At 28.0% G+C, this 19,097-nt stretch overlaps 1 protein-coding gene across 2 annotated transcripts in view; it reads left to right on the top strand.

Annotated features, from left to right (window-relative positions):
• Positions 1-19,097, top strand: part of Vps16A (vacuolar protein sorting 16) — a 69,073-nt gene that overhangs the window by 19,475 nt on the left and 30,501 nt on the right. For both annotated transcript variants that reach the window (XM_067271384.1, XM_067271385.1), the window contains 11 exons: positions 393-487; positions 1,540-1,616; positions 5,289-5,420; positions 7,069-7,196; positions 7,268-7,412; positions 7,483-7,617; positions 7,711-7,819; positions 7,891-7,988; positions 8,062-8,160; positions 8,236-8,313; positions 8,392-8,561. In XM_067271384.1, the coding sequence (XP_067127485.1) occupies positions 393-487; positions 1,540-1,616; positions 5,289-5,420; positions 7,069-7,196; positions 7,268-7,412; positions 7,483-7,617; positions 7,711-7,819; positions 7,891-7,988; positions 8,062-8,160; positions 8,236-8,313; positions 8,392-8,561 (1,266 nt within the window). The remainder of the gene's footprint in view (positions 1-392; positions 488-1,539; positions 1,617-5,288; positions 5,421-7,068; positions 7,197-7,267; positions 7,413-7,482; positions 7,618-7,710; positions 7,820-7,890; positions 7,989-8,061; positions 8,161-8,235; positions 8,314-8,391; positions 8,562-19,097) is intronic.

The following is a 19,097-nucleotide window of genomic DNA, read 5'->3' as shown; positions in this document are numbered from 1 at the left end:
ATATACTCACATCAAATGTTCTACAACATTTTTTTCTGGTCATTTCTAGAAAGAAACCTGAAATGTCTAAATTTCATCTTTACAACCTGATATATAATGAGTACTGTCCTAAAAATATTTGCAACCATTTAAAATGAATACTTGATTCTTATTTCTCTATATCAGTATCTCTTCCAGAAGATAATATGAAATAATTCTAGTTAAAATATATATACACCCACATACAAGTGTATTATATTTATATATTTAATATATATATATAGTATTCTTATTCTTCAGTGTATATGCAGTTATCTCTATTCTACTTGTCCGATGGGAATGGTAAATGATCCTTATAAATGGAGAAATTTTTAAATTTAGGAATGATAGTTGTTTTTCCTTATCTATCCTAATTATATCTTTGATTCACCGGTGGTTCTTGTGCCTGAAATTGATGGAATAAGAATAATTGGAAATACATCTCATGAATTATTGCAGAAAGTTCCATGTATGTATATATTCTAATTTGCCTTTATTATATAAAACTGTTTTTTGAAATCAGCAAGTTTATATCATTTTTTAAAAACAAACACACTTTCTATAAGATATAAGTATCTATGAAGGTTGATCACTTAATTCATGGAATAATGTTAGATTTTTCCATATCATCATTTTTAACTTTTGAAGATTTGTCATTCTAGAAGTGTTCTTCTTGAAAAAAGTGATCTCTGTCGTTGCGATCTGCGCTCTTCAATCTATTTTTGATAGATGTTGAAGAGGAAGCATTATGACTTGCATTCCTCATCATCAAATGTAAAGCACTTGCCTTTCAGAGCTTTCTTAGTCATGGAAATTGAAAGAAATCACATGGACTAAGCCTGATGGATATGAAACATGTAGTAGAAGCTCAACTTCAATTGTAACAATTACTGGCTGGTACAGTATTGGCAATATGGGGTATAGTATTGTCATGATAGAGAAACCATTTCACATCAGCAAGTTCTGGATGTTTTTCACAAATGGTACAACGAGGTTTTATTCCAAGAATATCAGTGTATACTTACTTGTTCATAGTTGTTTCTTGTTTGTTTGTAAACAAATAAAACAAGAACCATGTTGATATACAGTTTAAAACAATTGTCAATGACAAAGTATTAATAAAAGATATAAAAAAATAGCTTCTCTGGAAGCTGGTCACCAGATTTTAAGAGGGGATCAACATATTTTTCAGAAATTTATGAAGGAAAAATGTGTAAGAGCAATTCCACAAATTAAGTGGTTAACACTTTTATGTTCAAATTGAATGTGTGTGTAATATTACTGAAATTAACCATTACTGGATTGTTTTCAAAAAATTTTATTTGAAGATTTGTCTGAGTCAAGAAAGAGAGTGCATATGCAAACAAAAAATAATTAACAAAAAAGTAATATTAGATGCATTCTGTGATTGAACATTACTATAGAAAGTGTTCTAATGGCATCATCATAATGGAGGCAATTTTGGAAAAAAATATTTTAAATATATGTGAAATGTCTTAAATGATTATTTGTTCTTTACAGATGCTGTAATGGAAATATTTAGAATTGGTTCTGTCTCTCCAGGAGCTCTTCTTCATGAAGCTTTTAAAGAATTTCAAGTTTGTTTATAGTTTTTCCCCCTCTCTTATTTATTAGTAAACTAACAAAATGTTTATTCCATTATAATTATTGTTACATTTAATGAGTGAATATTTTCATAAGTATCTTCAGATAAATTCTATTGCTGAATGTAAAATATAATTTTAAATGTGTTGAATTTAGATTAGAAATGTTTTAAAATATTTAATAATAAATATAATTTGTTTTAATAAATTTTATAATAAATTAGTGTATTATAGCAAACTAATATATTAAGCTTAATAATTAAATTTTAAGTTAAATATTAACTTGGTATACTAACAAACAAATAATATCTCCAAATTTTAATCGCCAATAATATCGCTAATTAATTATAAAGATATTACATAATTTGGACTAAAGGTAGGTATCTAAACTACAATCATACATCAAATTTAATAATTAGAAATTAAATCGATTTGAAATGTTCTAGAAGAAAAGATCAATCTAGAGTGAGACTCAAACTTACTTTCTGTGAAGATGAATTTTCATTGGCACAGTATCTCTGCACAGTAAACAGAAGTTGCAGGTTCAAGTCCTATCCCAGATTGGTGTTTTTTCTATAATATTTTAAATTAATTAATTTACAGTATTATGAAAATTATCATAGTAAAATGAATTTTTTTCTGATTTACATGATCCAAGCTATTTTATTGATCATTTTGCAAATACTAGGCTATAGCACAAATATTTTGGCAGGTGTTCTATTATATTGAAGTACTATTTTATCCACTAGATAACCAAATTATTAGTCTTCTCACTTTGTTGCTGTGTTGTTATCTACTACAAACTTTTGTCATTTTAAGTCAAAGAAGAGGTGACTAAATAATAAAACAAACTACTTGAAATATATCAAAATACAGTATTTAACATTTTTCATTATTTTTATTTGCAGATTATACAGTATACATCATTAATACAAAAAGTTCAATTTATGAATTTAATCTTTAACTTTATATGTGGAAATAATACAATTTTTAAATAAGATCCATTTGCACACCTAACATTTTTGTAAGTTTATAAATCAATTGTCTAGGGCAGTGGTTTCCAATTTATTTTTATCGTGGAACCTTTTTCATTATAGTAAAAAATGTTGCAACCCTGACAATGTTTAATGATTGTAGATAAAACAGCAAATAGAAACACCAAAAACAAATTATTGTAACAAAAAAGCAGATTAATAATGGAAAGCATATATTATTACCTAATTCAAACTGATCATTAATGTGAAGGGTTAAACTTCTTTTCTTTCAATATTTTAAACAGGTCTATGCCTGGATTTGATACTTCATTTGTATCTGCCTTTTTAGTCTCTTTGTCACTATTTAAAGTACTACTACATTTTTCTTTAAAAATCTTCTCTCAGCCAACATTGCACAATTTTTTAATTTTAAATATACATAATATTAAAAGCAGCATAAATTTATATGATTCACACACACTTTTTATATGAAAAATACTTAAAATATCACAAAACGATTGCAGTGTGACTCTAATAATCTTTGATTGATATGCCTGCTTGTACACTTCACTATTGATGGGGCATTAATTAAAAACAAATCAAACTTTATTAGTGTAAATTTAATGACAATAAGTGATTACACATTATAGAAAAGAGACAATTTCCTGTGAAATAGTGGCACAATTTAAAGAAATCTTTAGTTTTTTTAAATTTTGCCACTATTTGTTGTCACAAGTTCCTTGTCCAATTTCCTTTTGTCTATATACATGTAGCATTATGGTTGTGCAAGGAAGCATAAAGGCATTGTATGCTATTTTGCCCACAGATCATTCCTGCAACTCTCATTCCAGCTCCCTCACATTCATAGGTCTTACAAATGCTCAATGGATGATATAACTGTAGACCAGATCAAGCAGACAGCATCTAGAGACAACATTTGAGAGCTGCTTTACTCTGACATATTGCCACACTTCCTTGGCAGAGGAGTGGCAATACAACAGAAAAATTTCTGGAAATCCTAGGTGTACACAGTGATAATTATTTTACTGGAAGATGACAGCCCTGCCATGGAAGGCAAGATGTAAGGACGTAATATTTCTTGAACATACTGTTTTGCTGTCAATGTCTCTCACACCACTGCTGGGGGTGACCAATTGTCATTAATTGTTTTCAGACAAAGCTCTATTAAGAGTTGTTCACATTAATTCATTTTATTGAATTGTATTATATTTTGTATAACTAATATCGACTTTGATATTAGACAGTACAAAATGGTATAATGCCAAACTTTTTATAAATTTTGTGTTATAAATATTTATTCAAATTAAAAAGTGCTAATTATAATAAAACATTTGCTTATGTTTGCCATATTATTTAAAAGTCTTTAAATGGTAATTTATTAATTTTAAGTCTGTAATTATTTTATTCTGTTTATTTTGTAGAGATTTTTGATAAGCTAGAAATAATCTTAATTATAGAAAACTTTATTTATTTCTACAAATAAATAGAAAAGTCTCAAAGGACACTTGATATCCACTTCCGAACAATTAACAAATATACTTAAAAACAAAAAATAACAAATTACATAAAATTAAAAATTATATAATGGATTTTTACATTTTAATTTAAAACAAGAAAAATTAAGAAATAAAAAATTTTCAAAATTATTTAAATTTTAAAAAATACGATTTGAAAAAGGGGGCCTTTGAGATACACTGAAAGAAAAACATGGAATGGTGTTTTGGTAGAATACATAAAAAAAGCCAATCACAATAATGAAGCAATTAAAAAATTTTAAATAAAGTAAGTGACATAAAGCATATACTAGCTCAGCCAATAATTAGTTAAATTCACAAAATGACACCTTCTACTTATAGCTGAGATAATTTTTATTGAGAAAAACAAACGTTTTCGGCTTACTCAATAAGCCATCCTCAGGTTATAACTTTCGAAAAAAAGGAACATTGTCGTTCCATTAATAGAATACAATTGTTTGAAAAAATTCAAAACATTGGCAACGGACAAAAAGGAAGAACTCTGTTAATATAAATTCTTGTATATTTATTTATTTATATTACCAAGTTCTTCCTTTTTGTCCGTTGCCAATGTTTTGAATTTTTTCAAACAATTGTATTCTATTAATGGAACTACAATGTTCCTTTTTTTCGAAAGTTATAACCTGAGGATGGCTTATTGAGTAAGCCGAAAACGTTTGTTTTTCTCAATAAAAATTATCTCGGCTATAAGTAGAAGGTGTCATTTTGTGAATTTAACTAAAGTAAGTGATCAAAATATTTGATACTCAGAAAAACCAAGGAAAACTAACCTAATCCTAGAAGTACTGGGATTTTGTGAGTATATGGTAAGTGTAAGTTGCATAATTTATTAAAAGATAAATAAATTTTATCAAGAACTCTAGCAATCTTATCTAAAAAGGAAGGTGCAGCCATAGACCAAATGGGCAGAGCCATAAACAAAACTTTTTGTTATGTTATTTTTGCCATAATTTACTTTACTTCTGATTATGACATTATTAATGTAAATTGAAATCATTCTGTTTACTCATCCTTATGTATAAATTTTATTTTAAATTTGTATGTCATAATATTCAGCTTTACTCTGAATAAAAAATTCAAAATTAAAAGTTTTGTTTGCTAAAACAATTTAATAAAAATGTATATTTTTAATATAGAAAAGAAGCCATAAAGCTGACGAATATTTAAGAATGATTCGTGAAAAAGGTCAATTAGAATTAGCTGTAAAACAGTGCATAGAAGCTGCCGGTCATGAATCTACTGTCATGAAACAAAAGCAACTGTTAAGGGTAATATTCAAATTATATGTCATATATTATAGAAATTCAAACTTTTAGAAATTTTACAGAATTTAAATTGTAATATCTTAGTTCTGTTATTATTAGTTAAGTTATTAAATGATCTTTAAGATAAAAGGTGTATGTAATTTTAAAAAAAATTAATGTCTGGGAAAAAGTATATTAAACACTTTAGAAATATTCTTTTGGTGTAAGAAATATATGAAATAAAAAATAATAATCTATACCTTATTGTTTACAATCCAAATCCAAATATTTTTCATTTTTGATTTTATATTTTGAAGTTTTGCATTTAAATTTTATCAAAACTAGAAAATACATATTTTAATATAGCCAGCATCATATTTAAGGTAATTATTGGTAAAAATATAGTGTAAATTTATAGATTGGAATATTCTCTCTGGAAATATATCAAGTAAACTGTTTGTATAACTATACATTATATATTTAATTATAGAGCAACATAGTCATTCTTATGATATGTTATTTATTCATTATAATAATTTTTTTGTTTCACTTCTTTTAAATTTCATCTTTGTCTTGTAACTCTTTGATGTACATTGGATGATGATCATTGTTTTTATTTAATCATCATTTATTTTCTACTTTTATTTTTAGTAATATATTTTATATCCATAATTGTTTTGAAAACATATTCTATTCATTATTTTATTTTAAACAATTACTTATTTTTATAAAGTTATTTGGTAATAACTTTAATTTATATTATGTATTAATGAATTAATGAGAAATGAATGAATAAATAAAAAAGTTATATGTTGTATATAACTGTTGTATAAAAAAGTTATATATTGTATATAAGTTTTTATTTATTCATTTATATATACAGTAGAGCATCGATTATTCAAATTAATTGGGGACTGGGGTTGTTCAGAAAATCGATTTTTCAGATAACCGATTATGTATGAAAAAATGCATTATTACTATAGTATATTAGTATATCCCATGTTGAAATTTTTTTTTGTTGCGTGTTGCTTCGTGTTGAATTTTCATCGATGTTAAGCCTAACGAAAATTTTTATAATAATAATCTTGGCTATTGTATCGTTAAAAATTATTTCTTTATTTTTTACAAACAAAATAAATATATTGAAAAATATAAAAACAAAAAAAATTATACTTTAGAGTTAATCTAGTATCAAAAACGTTTGATTCAGCACAAGACACATCTCAACACAGTCTGACTGGAACCCTTTCGGTTAACCAATGTTTCGGTTGATTGGTGTTCGGATAATCGATGCTCCACTGTATATATATATAAAATATATTTCTATTATATATTATTATAAAGTCTATATAATATATTTCTATTATATATATATTATTATAAAGTCTTATGATAATGATTTTGGAATGTTCAGTTTATTAGGTATTCAGAACAAATTCCACAAGCCTGTATTAAATATAAGTAAAACATTTAATTCTGGTGAAAATATTAATTTTAAATACATTATTTTTAGTTTTTCTATTATATTTATTGTTATAAGTATATTAAAAAGCATATGTAATATTATAGTAATTTTAATTCATAATACATTAGATTTAAATTTATTTTATGAACAACTTTTAATATTTGAAATAATTTTTTAACATACCAATAAATACATTTAAAATTACAGGCTGCCTCATTTGGAAAAAGTTTTATTCCAAATATGAATCCTGAGGAATTTGTACAAATGTGTCGCACAATAAGGGTATTAAATGCTATAAGAAGTCATGAAATTGGACTTCCTCTTACATATACACAGTATCCTTATTATCTGACAATGATGCAATTATAAATTACATATCTAATATATTTCCTTAATTACCTTTTAGATATAAATTTCTAACTATTCCAGTATTTTTAGATCGATTGGTATTAAGACGGCACTACTATTTAGCTATTAAAATTTGTCAATATTTGAAAATTCCAGATAATGAAGGCTCTAATCGTATTCTTGCTCAGTGGGCATGTTATAAGGTAGAAAGTGTTTCCTTTTTTTTTTATAATTTAAGTTTATTTATAATCAAATTTTATAATTAAATTGTAGGTTAAACCACCTCAACTGGATCCAGATAAAGTTGCTAGTCAAATAGCTGAAAAAGTTGGATTTGATTCTGGAATATCTTACTCTGAGATTGCTAATAAAGCTATTGAATATGGTAACACAAAATGTGCTATAAGGGTAAATTATAACTTTGTCCACACCTTTATTAAAAAAATTCATTTTCATTCATAGACATTTAGATTTTTGAAATTCATATTTATATTTAACTAGTTATTAGATTACGAAGTTAGAGCTTCAGAACAAGTTCCATTACTAATTAAACTGAATCAAGATATTCAGGCAATGAGTAAAGCTATAGACAGTGGTGAAAGTGATTTAAGTAAGTGAAATTAAAAAATAATTATAAATAATTTGAAAAGAAAATGAATAAATATTTATATTATTTTTCAGTATATTATGTTATTTTGCATCTAAAAGAATCTATGGATCCTGGAGAATTTCACATGACACTTAGAAATTTCAGTGTTGCATATGCACTGTTTTTGAAGGTTAATTTTATAATTAACTTTTATTAAATAATTATAAAATACTATTTTAAGTACATTAAATATAATTATTCAGTTATGCAAAGAGCAAGATTTAGAGATGTTAAGAAACATTTATTACCAAGAAGATGATTTTGCATCTGAAGGTAATTGCCGCATTCTAGAAAGTTATCAGGTGGGAGATTTAAAATTTTGTAATGAAGAAAAATTGATAAAAACTGAATTAACAACAATTTCGTATTTTATTTAGCATGTTGATAAGAGAATCACCACATTACAGTTGGCCTTGGATAGTTACAAAAAAGCAAAAAATGACTTTGCTGTGAAAGTAAATTTATTACCATTATATATTGATTTAATTATTATCATTTTGTATGATGATAATTATATTTTAACTAATTTTTAGTGTACAGAAGAACAAATTCAGCTTGTAAAATATCAACAGAAATTAGAAGTAAAATTTGCACAAAAATATGTGGATTTATCAGTTCATCAAACAATAATCAAATTATTGAAACAGAAAGAATATAAAGTAGCTGAAGCTTTATGTAAGGACTTTAAAACACCTGATAAAAGGTTTGTTTTACAATGATATATATTCCTTTTATATATTTGTTTCATTAAGGCATCACTGTCTTAGTTTTTAAAAATAAATAGTATGTCTTACCTTTTACCTCTGTCTTGGCATTTTATATTTTTTATTTTTGAACAAAAACACATTAGTAATATGTAAATGTTACTTTTTACTTATTTATTAGAATATTAAATTCTGATAATTTATTATTTATTTAGAATATTCTGATAATAATAATTATATTAGAATATACTTAATTCTTATTACAACTACCGAATTTTGATTCTTATGATTATAAAATATTTAGAAATTATATCTAAATTTTTGTGTTTAAAAATTTTATCTAATTATGTCTAAATTTTTGTGTTTAAATCTCACATTTTGTGTTCTATATCATAAATAATTTGGTCAGAATAGAAGAGTTCAGTCATTTGTTGTCAATCATCAGTTGTCACATGTGATATATTCTATTAATATGAATACAGCTGATATAAAATATACTTATTTTCATAAATTTCATTTTTCCTTAAGTATACTTTCAATCTTTATTATAGATTTAGGTTGCTATAAAACATTGCATGTTTTAACATTAAGTGAGTTTGTTTTATCATGATTTAAATAATGCATATTTGATCTAATAGAACATTTACAAGCATTAAATAAACAATAAAGTTTCTTTTATTAGTTATATTTGTATATATTTGTGTCTGTGTGTGTGTGTATTTGGTAATTATGTTGTCAAGTAACGTATGTCATATCATATAGGCAATAGTGATACTTTGAGAATTTTGTTACAATGTATATGCAAATCCGTGGTCAAGTAATAAAATTTTTCTAATGTGTCATGGAAACATCAGATTGTTAAAAAAGGAAAAAATCCTTTGTCTCTTTCAAAAGCAAAATTGCACCAGAAGAAAATTTTGCTGCATCTGCAACATTTACAAAATTTAAAGTAGGCAATTAAAGAATCAAGATGATGCTCATTCTCATATCTTTATATTCAATCAAAATAGGAAGGTAGATAGACTTGCTAGTTGAATAACTAGGTTGGAAGATATCTTATTTTCATATTCACCAAACTTAAATTTTCAGTACTTATTTTCATACCTGCCATATTTCCTTAAGGATGGAATATTTGTTTCTTATGAAGATGTTGATTAGCCACCACTACATTTTTTGATTTCAAACTTCAAAATTTTTTATAAACAAAAAAGTTACCAAAAACATGGTAAATCATTATAATGAATAATGGATATATAGTTGAAATAAACAAACGTCATCAAACCTGATATATTTAAAGCTATCCACCAACTGATGCTGAATATTATTGAGCTAGAAACTGCTATAATATTAATTAATAATTTATAAGACAATTTGGCACTAGAGTTAGGCGTTAGGTACCATCTCTTGATAAATTTAATAATTAAATTTTAATTAAATAATTTAGAACTACTGGAAGAAAAGAATCGGCCCAGAGCGGGACTCGAACCTGCAACTCCTGCTTACCATGCAGATGCATTGCCAATTATGCTAAATATTATAGCTGTTTCTAGCCCAATAATATTTGGCATTAGTTGGTGGATAGGATATATAGTTGATTAAATTAAATTTTAAACATTTGTAAGGAAAGACAAAATTTATTAAACAGAACTTTTAATCATTAAATGGGTATGAATTGTAAAATGATTAGGAAAATTTAAAAGACCAACAACTGCCGAATTATCAGGCTAGCAAATGGCTATAGTAATATTAATAATTTAAGTTAATTAACTATAGCTATTTGCTAGCCCGATAATTCGGCAGTTGTTGGTCTTTATATATAACGGGTTAGTTGTTGTTTATTTATAGAAAATTTTAAAATAATATTTTGAAGTTTCGTCAGATGTTAAAATTCTTTTTAAAACAATTAAAGAAGACAGTCATTCCGGAAAAAAATTCTCCTTGACGATCACCATTTTTTATTCTTGTTCTAGAACAAACTTCTTAGATGACCAGACCTTCCTTTTTAGGCTACTTAGCCATCTAATGTTAAAACGTTCCTTAAAAACAAAGTTAGTCCAATTAAAATTTTTAAAAATTCTTAAAAATTGGAAATGGGATCTTACAACTGTGTCTTCTTTAATTGTTTTAAAAATAATAATAAAATTACTTTTTATCCTCATATTTATTCTGCAAATTATTTCTCAAATATGTAAATAATACCACTAAGAATTTCATTAATGTATCAGTTTTGCTTGAAAGTTACTACAGCCATTGAGTATTTGTATATGACAGTGTTTTCCAAACTTTTTGGACTACTAATCTGTTTAGTGCATATATTTCTTATATATAAATATATTGCTCCCTTGAGTCATCTATCACCCCATGATTGTGTTAAAGTATTTTCATTTTGCATTTAATTGCCATTTCTATTAAAAGAATGTTCATGAGCTTGTCATAATTGTTACTAAATTGAATACACTAACATATTGTTGATTGGTGATCAAAACCTCACATCTTCAATAGTGGGTCAAAACCACATTTTTGCATTAATGAGATTGTACATACTATCAAAACCTCATAAGTGGTGTGTATCTTTTAGGCTCACGCTCTCACTCTGAGAGTGAGTTTATGACAATGTTCTCACATTACAGTGGTGTGCAGTCCATGGAAGCTGTGGAAGCCCTGCTTCTCTTGTATTTTCTAAAATATAAATACATATTGTACAATTATGCTGGTGGAAAATAAAATCCTAACATCAAGAAAGAGTTGTGCTAGATAAACGAAACTTGGTAGGTGTGTTTTCATATCTGAAAGATGATGTCTATTCAAATTTCATGCTAGATGAAGAAGAGTGGTGCAAGTAGCACCACCATGAACATGCAAATCATGTTTGCTGTAAATACGCGATGTAAACTTGTTGAGCATTATTTATCATCCGGATTGAACATTGTGAGTTAAGGTTTGAGTCAAGAATCCTTTAAGGAAATGAAGAAGGCAGTATCAGCAGCTTACTGAGTTTGAACGAGGCCATGTAATAGGGCTACAAGAAGGTGGATTTTCTTTCTGCACTATTGCAGAAAGAAAATCCACCTTCTTGCTCCACCTTCCCATCCTATCCGCCAATCCTTTGGCAGAAAGACTTGGCAGGGATGTATCCACTGTGCATGATTGTTGGCAGCTGTGGTCACGGGAAGGTGCTGTCTCAAAAAGACCTGGGTCCGGCCACACATGGGCCATTACTGAGAGGGAAGACCGCTGTATTCGTCGCATGGCTGTGGGGCATTGTACTGCATCTGCAGCAGAAATTAGAGCTTCTGTTGGCACAGAGTGACCTAGCAAACTGTAACAAATCGATTACTTGAGGGACAGCTCCGAGCCAGACACCCTGTGGCATTCATTCCACTAACTCCAAATCACTGCCATCTGCAACTTCAGTGGTGTCGAACAAGAGCTCATTGGAGGGCAGAACAGAGATCTGTTGTGTTCTCAGATGAGAGCTGTTTCTGTCTTGGTGCCAGTGATAGCCATATGTTGGTTAGAAGGATGCCAGGTGAGCACTTGGAACCAAGCTGTCTGCAATGTAGACACACTGGACCTACACCAGGAGTTATGGTATGGGGAGCGATTTCCTATGACAGCAGGAGCACTCATCATTATCCCAAGCATCTTGACAGCAAATTTGTGTCAGACTGGTGATTGAACTGGTTTTACTGCCATTCATGAGCAATATTCAAGGAGGTGTTTTCTAACAGGATAACACTCATTCTCATACCGCTGCTGTCACCTAACATGCTCTACAGAGTGTCGACATGTTGGCCTGCAAGATCACCAGATCTTTCTCCCATTGAGCATGTATGGGACATTATTGAATGACAAATTCAGCATCACCCACAACCAGCATTAACTGTTGCTGATTTGACTAACCAAGTGCAACAGACATGGAACTCTATCCCACGGAATGACATAAGGCACCTGTATGATACCATGCATGCACGTTTGCATGCTTGCATTCGAAATTGTGGTGACTATAGCAGTTATTTAATGTACCACCATTTCACATTTGAAATGGATCTTCTCACACATACTTTAGCCTGTGACCTTAAAAATTCAATCAAATAAATATGTTACCTAGACAAATGCTTTGCCTGAATTTCATTCCTCTAAACTAATTTTTTCTTGGTGTTTTGATTTTATTTTCATAAACAAGTTTTTATATCTTTGTTTTATATCAATGTATCTGTTTTAGAATTAAAATAAATAAATTGTTTATTTTTGTCATTTCCAGTATTTGTTTATAATTTTTATGGAAACATAGCTTCCCTATTATCAAATGTCACTGCTTGCCATTGTGACATTGTCATAAACTCACAACCTCATACTCAAAATTTTCCATCCTTGAAATATGAAAACTATGCAATATTGTAATTTTTTTTATCATCGTTTAATGATATCAGTTGTTTTGCATGTGGTTGGTATAATGGTTCAAACAATCAAACATTATAATTTACATTACAAATAGATTTCTTTATGTAAAAAGTTAATTGCATGTGTTTAATTACTTAAAATATTCACATAAGTGTCCATATTCAATAATGTTCATAATAATAATGACAGTTATGGTTATGAACCATGCTATTTGGGAACAAAATCCACTATAACATTTCATTTACTGCGTATCTATATATCCATACAGCTTACAGAGAATATTGGGGCCAAGTTTTGTAAATTTTTATGTTAATATACAGCGGGTCCTTACTTAACACTGTTATGTTATAATGTAGCCGAGAAAAGATACAAACACATTTGTAATTATTACAGTTAGCATTGTTGAATTTTCTTTATAAATGGTAAAACTGATTCTGTGAGGTTGCAGTTTCCAAGAACCTATCTATCACATTAACCCTAAAACACAAAACATCGTCATTTTTACAACATGAATTTGTCAATTCTTATTTTTCTCCTTGTTGTTTTCCACTATATTGCTGTTGTTTTTAGTACCTTCCTACACTGTTGCCAGAATTGTCATGACAAGGGCAGATTTCTGGAATAGTTTTTGTTTGTGGAATAATTGAAACTGTTGTCATCGATTTTATGAAGCTTTGGGACTACATGTAGTTCCTAGAATAAGGATGGTCATGTTTATATTTCACGTGTATGTGAATTTTGTCTTTATATGGCATAATTCATATAGATTCTTTTTTGTTCTTTAGTTTGTAATCTCTTATCTGCTTCAGAAAAATCCATATATACTTATTCCTCCAAAAATAACTGTTAGAGAAAAAAATAATCATTACTGCTCTGCACAACCTGATAGTCAATCATCTTGTTGCATTCCAAGCAGAAATATCATTTATTTTATTCAATCACATGTTGGACATGGTAAGGAAATGAAGAGAAATGATTTCTTCATTCATCTAAGTGAAAAGCTAACCAAACGATGGATAAAGGAAAGGCTAGAATCACATACCTTGCATACACAATCACATCTCTTCATAGAAAATATTTTACAGAAAAAATATGCTATTCCCAGAGAGAATTCAACATCAGAAAATGAAATAACAATTTGTCACATCTAGCATTTGAAAAAAACAAACTATTTTACTACTACATATTGCAGCCAGTGCAACCACATACACTGTAAGGAACATCATGCAAATGTGTTAATTGCTGCAAATATATTTTATAAGAATTATTAAGTGTCTGAAATTGTATCAAAACTAGTATATTTCATCATATATTTGTTATATTACTGTCAGTTGTGATCTAGGGTTAAGTGAGGCCTTACTGTATTATTATAAATTGTTATTGATGTAAACAAAATGTGATTAATGGCAAAATAAAAATGCTTACTTGTCTGTGAGATACTTCTGTAAACAGATAATTAAATGATTTATATGGTTTTCTTTACAAATCATTTAAATGTCATTTTAGAAAGTTCGTTAACCTTGCAGAACAGTTATATCAAGCAAATATTTGTATAACTTATTTGCATATCTAAAATTCTATTGCAATGCAATTACGAAATTAACTTTGTTTATTCAATTTACAAGTGATGAAAATATTAATAAAAAAAGCTTTTTGATACACACATTTAAAATAATCGTAACATAAGAAAAGTAATGCTCATAATCATCTGCTAAATCTTCTCATCTCAAATGATGATGATTTAAAAGCCTTAAAATTTAGAATTACATAAGAAAATATTTAGTTAAATTATCTTGCGCATCCTGTACTTTGTAAATTTCATAAAAACGTTATAAGAATTTCTTAAAATTTGTTAAAATCACAGACTATTTGCTCTGAAATATTTTCAATAATTCAATGAATGAAAGAATGAATACTTCTATATAATGAATTTAAACATTGGTTTTAGATTGTATTAGTGAATTCTTGTTTTATTACTGATGACAATGTAACATGAGAATTTTTTTTTACAAAGACACATTTTATTTTATGTTTTTCTTTCTCTAGTTAGTAATAATGTAATAAACTGTCATAATGGAAATCCGGTTTGAATTTAGTCTGACTGACATAATATAGCAGTTAATTTGGATTCGGCATTGTCCTTACCTTTCTCTTATGCTGGTTGATTCATTAAGTCTGACTTATCCATAATGAAAAAAATTGAAGTTGACTATGCAGCTGACAATGTATTTGTTCTCTCATAAAAAAATTCATCAGTCAGTATCCTTTTCCATCCATTTATGTCACAAGTATTGTAGTTACATTGTTGCATTTGCTGATTCATTTGTCCAGATAACATCTCTATATGCACAATATTTTGAAGACTATATTATGTGACTAATTAACAGCATGGAAAGATGTATATTTTATCAGATGGGTTAAGTTTGATTTTTCATGAGGAATCAATAAAAAACACAAAATTAAAGGGTTCAGAGTTGGTGTCATTATGTCAGTACAGCATATCTTGGACAGAGTATTTTGTTTATGAAGAAAAACATTTGTTTTCAGTCAACTGACTGGCAGCAAATAATGCTATGTCTGATATTTTTATTGGATATATTTCAGGATTTGCTGATAGATTCATCCCAAAATTCACTGATGAATTTCATGTGTTTATTTGCTCATAGGAAGCATTACACAGTAGAATTCTCTTGCATCTAATTTTTTATAATTTTATCCATATGTTATTTCTGCTAAAATGTTTGTAGTTTGGTATCATCTGTTTTGAATGTTTACAATGTCATTTGTCAAAAAAAAAAAGTTGCATAAATAAAGTTTCAAATTAAAAGTATATTATTCCAGACATTTAAAAGTGTATAATTTCTTCATTAAAAATATGGTAATGTCTAATAAATGTAATAGGCTGTAATTCTAAAATTATTTTAAAGTTATTTTGATACAAATCTTAAAAACATTTGATTAGTATATAAGTAAATAGATTTAGTTATTAAAAACAGAATTATTTGGTAGTAAATGAGTAAATACAAGATACAATATTTGGTCAAACTTAATATTTTGTTTGTTCTCTAACAGATCAGATGTAATTAAAATCCAAATAGTTATTGTATCTTTACAAACAACTATGTTTATGAGAAGATGAGATAAATTTGTTGATGAGATCATCATCACTCTGTTTATTATTTTGATTAAGTATTCCTGTACATTTATTTATATATAGTGTTTTTTAAGAAGCTATCTGTTACTAAAGTCTTTTTGCTGTTTCTATATAATGTTTTCAAAATGTTATATGGTAAGTTTGAATTAAATTGAATTTTTATCATTAAAGAAAAGCATAAAAATACAGTACATAACAAATTGTAAATTATTTCTATAGATAAATTGATTTAGTTCTTGTATCATATAAATGGCTGTTTGAAGAAAACTTTCCTTTAGATGCATTTTCCAATACTAGGGATAAGCAATCTTAAGTGTGCATGCCAAAATCACCAGATCAATAATGCAAAATTTTCTCTTATGTCAACTAAAATTTTTGGGAGTATATTATTCGATGTCTTTTAATTAAGTATTAAGAGAACCTTTTCAAATAATCAAAAATCCATATATACATACACTTTAAAACATGTGCGCACACACACACACACACACACACACACACACACAAAATATATATATGTATACAGTATATATAAAATTATTATAAAGATAATGTTTGGCTGCCTGGTAAATGATGCAATTGAACAAGATGAAACTTGTAAGTCACTATATTATTGCAGATATAGATGTCTTAGAAATAGGTTGTTTCATTTTATTATTATTACTAAAACAGTTGATAGTTTGATTATTTTTTATTGCATTCAATAAAATTGTATTTTATTAAATTAAAATGTACAACTCAGCTAGATGTTGGATATTTATTTTTTAAGATGAGCTCTGGATTGCCTGCTGAAAAAAATCATTGGCATGCCATGCTTGACACATGTACCAAATGTTGCCTATCTTTGTCCTATACTCTCTAGATAAATGAACAATCACCCACTAGTCCCAGAGACTACAGACCCATTTCATTTCTGCCAATCATGGGTAAAATCCTGGACAGACTTATCACCAACCACCTTATGAAGAATAACTATATTAACATCCACCAACATGGCTTTGTTCCTTGTAGGTCAACTATCACAGCCCTGGCCTCGATCATTGATTACATTGAAAAAGCCAAGAAAGATGGTAAACACTTTGTTCTAATTTCCATTGATTTCCAAGGAGCATTTGATAACTTATGGTGGCCAGAAATCCTGTATCGACTGTGAATATCACTGCCCTAATAACATTTTTAACATCATGAGTAGCTTTTTTGAAGATAGGCATATTGGCTTCTTTAATAGGAATAACACTTATTGCATTGCCAAATTGATACATACATACCAAAAAAATACATACATAAATTCTCATGTTAATAAATCTTCCACATTTCCTTTAAATTTAAAGATGGAATTTCAAATGAATTCATCCAACATAATGAAGAGAAAGAAAGATTCTGGTTTATTTTATAGGTAGTGGTAGGTATGGTAGTGATATAGGGGAAAAGGCCAGCTAATTGGAGACAGGACCTTGAGTGCAGTGTGTCTTGAGGTATGATGTAGCAATGAAAAAAACCATTTTCCAGAAATAAAGTTTCTGTGGTAATCAAAATGCTTACTTTGTAGGATTGATAGAGGTTTCTACTGTTGCATGCAAATATACAAAAAATCCTACCAGCAGACAAAACCAAACTGAAATAGCATGTACAAAATGTAGTGAAATTGTATGTGCAAAAATGCATTTCTTTCATGGCCTAAAAAGTGTCAGAGTAGAACGACTTGTTACAATCTCAGTCTTCATTTTTTTCACATCACCAGATAAAAGAGGTAAACACCAAATTCATCTAAGGAAAAACAACTATAAGATTATATACAGCTGTCAATGAACACATTTCCTTGCTTCCATGATACAAAAGCAATTACAGCCAAAAGGATAATCCCAACAGAGAATATTTTTCAATGGAATATTCCATTAGCTCATGCTACAAACGTTACCATAATATTTTTCTGCAAGGATAGAGATGTTGCGCCTGTCTCACAGGACATAACCAACATCACAATTAGCATGAAACATGATAACTCCTAATTGCTTCTGTTGTTATTGTTGCTGCACTGATTTTTGCATTTATGCAAATACTGTATTAATGCATTTCAGTTACATATAATTTGCACTTAAACGACTTCTAATAACACTGTAGTGCGTAACACAGAGACACAGACTAAAACCTTTCACAGTGTTGTTACGATAGAGAACCAACTAACGTTTTCGGCCTCCACCAATGCCGAAAATGTTAGTTGGTTCTTTATTGTATACAACACTGTGAAAGGTTTTAGTCTGTGTCTCTGAATTTGTACTTAATTATGATAAAACATTAGGTTGTATTACATAGAAATAAAATTAGAAAGTAATTTCAAAAACTTTGCATTTTTCTCAAAACTATGTTGCCACCTTTTCAAAATTGTTTTCCTGACAGTCTCCCCCACTTCCCCACAGACAGATTCCCCCACTTTTTAAAATTTTTTTTGCCTTGTGGGCACTAAGAGGGCCTCTTTAAGCAAGCCCATTATGGGTTCGGCCAGGCCCACAACGGGACAGCTGGGTGATGAGGGATGGGACATTTTAAAATTAGGATGTTATACTTAGAAATAAAAAAATTAGGTTTTTTATTGTGAGTAGAAAATAAATATTTTTTATTAGAAGGTAAACATGTACTGTACGTGATATATTATTAAAGTAATACAAGAATCACATGTGGCATATTCAAAAATAATTAATAACAGTCCAATGTCTATATTAATTGCAAAAATAATAGATAAAAGTAAGAATAATAAATAATAACACATACCAACGTTAACATTAATTTAATTTAAGTTATGAAAGATACAATATATATTATAAATATAGAAATTTGAAAAATAATATGAGTAATGATTATATATAATAATAAATTACATGAAAATAATTAAGAAAAATTATATAAAAATAAATATTACATTACATTATTTTTTATTTACTGCCTTAAAAGCATATTTTTGGTTGCTCCTAGCTGCTGC

This window comes from Centruroides vittatus, unplaced genomic scaffold (genome assembly GCF_030686945.1).
Source record: "Centruroides vittatus isolate TY-2023 unplaced genomic scaffold, ASM3068694v2 contig_397, whole genome shotgun sequence".
Taxonomy (NCBI): domain Eukaryota; kingdom Metazoa; phylum Arthropoda; class Arachnida; order Scorpiones; family Buthidae; genus Centruroides; species Centruroides vittatus.
The sequence above is the reverse complement of the archived record's forward strand: the minus strand, read 5'-3'. Positions and strand labels throughout refer to the sequence as shown.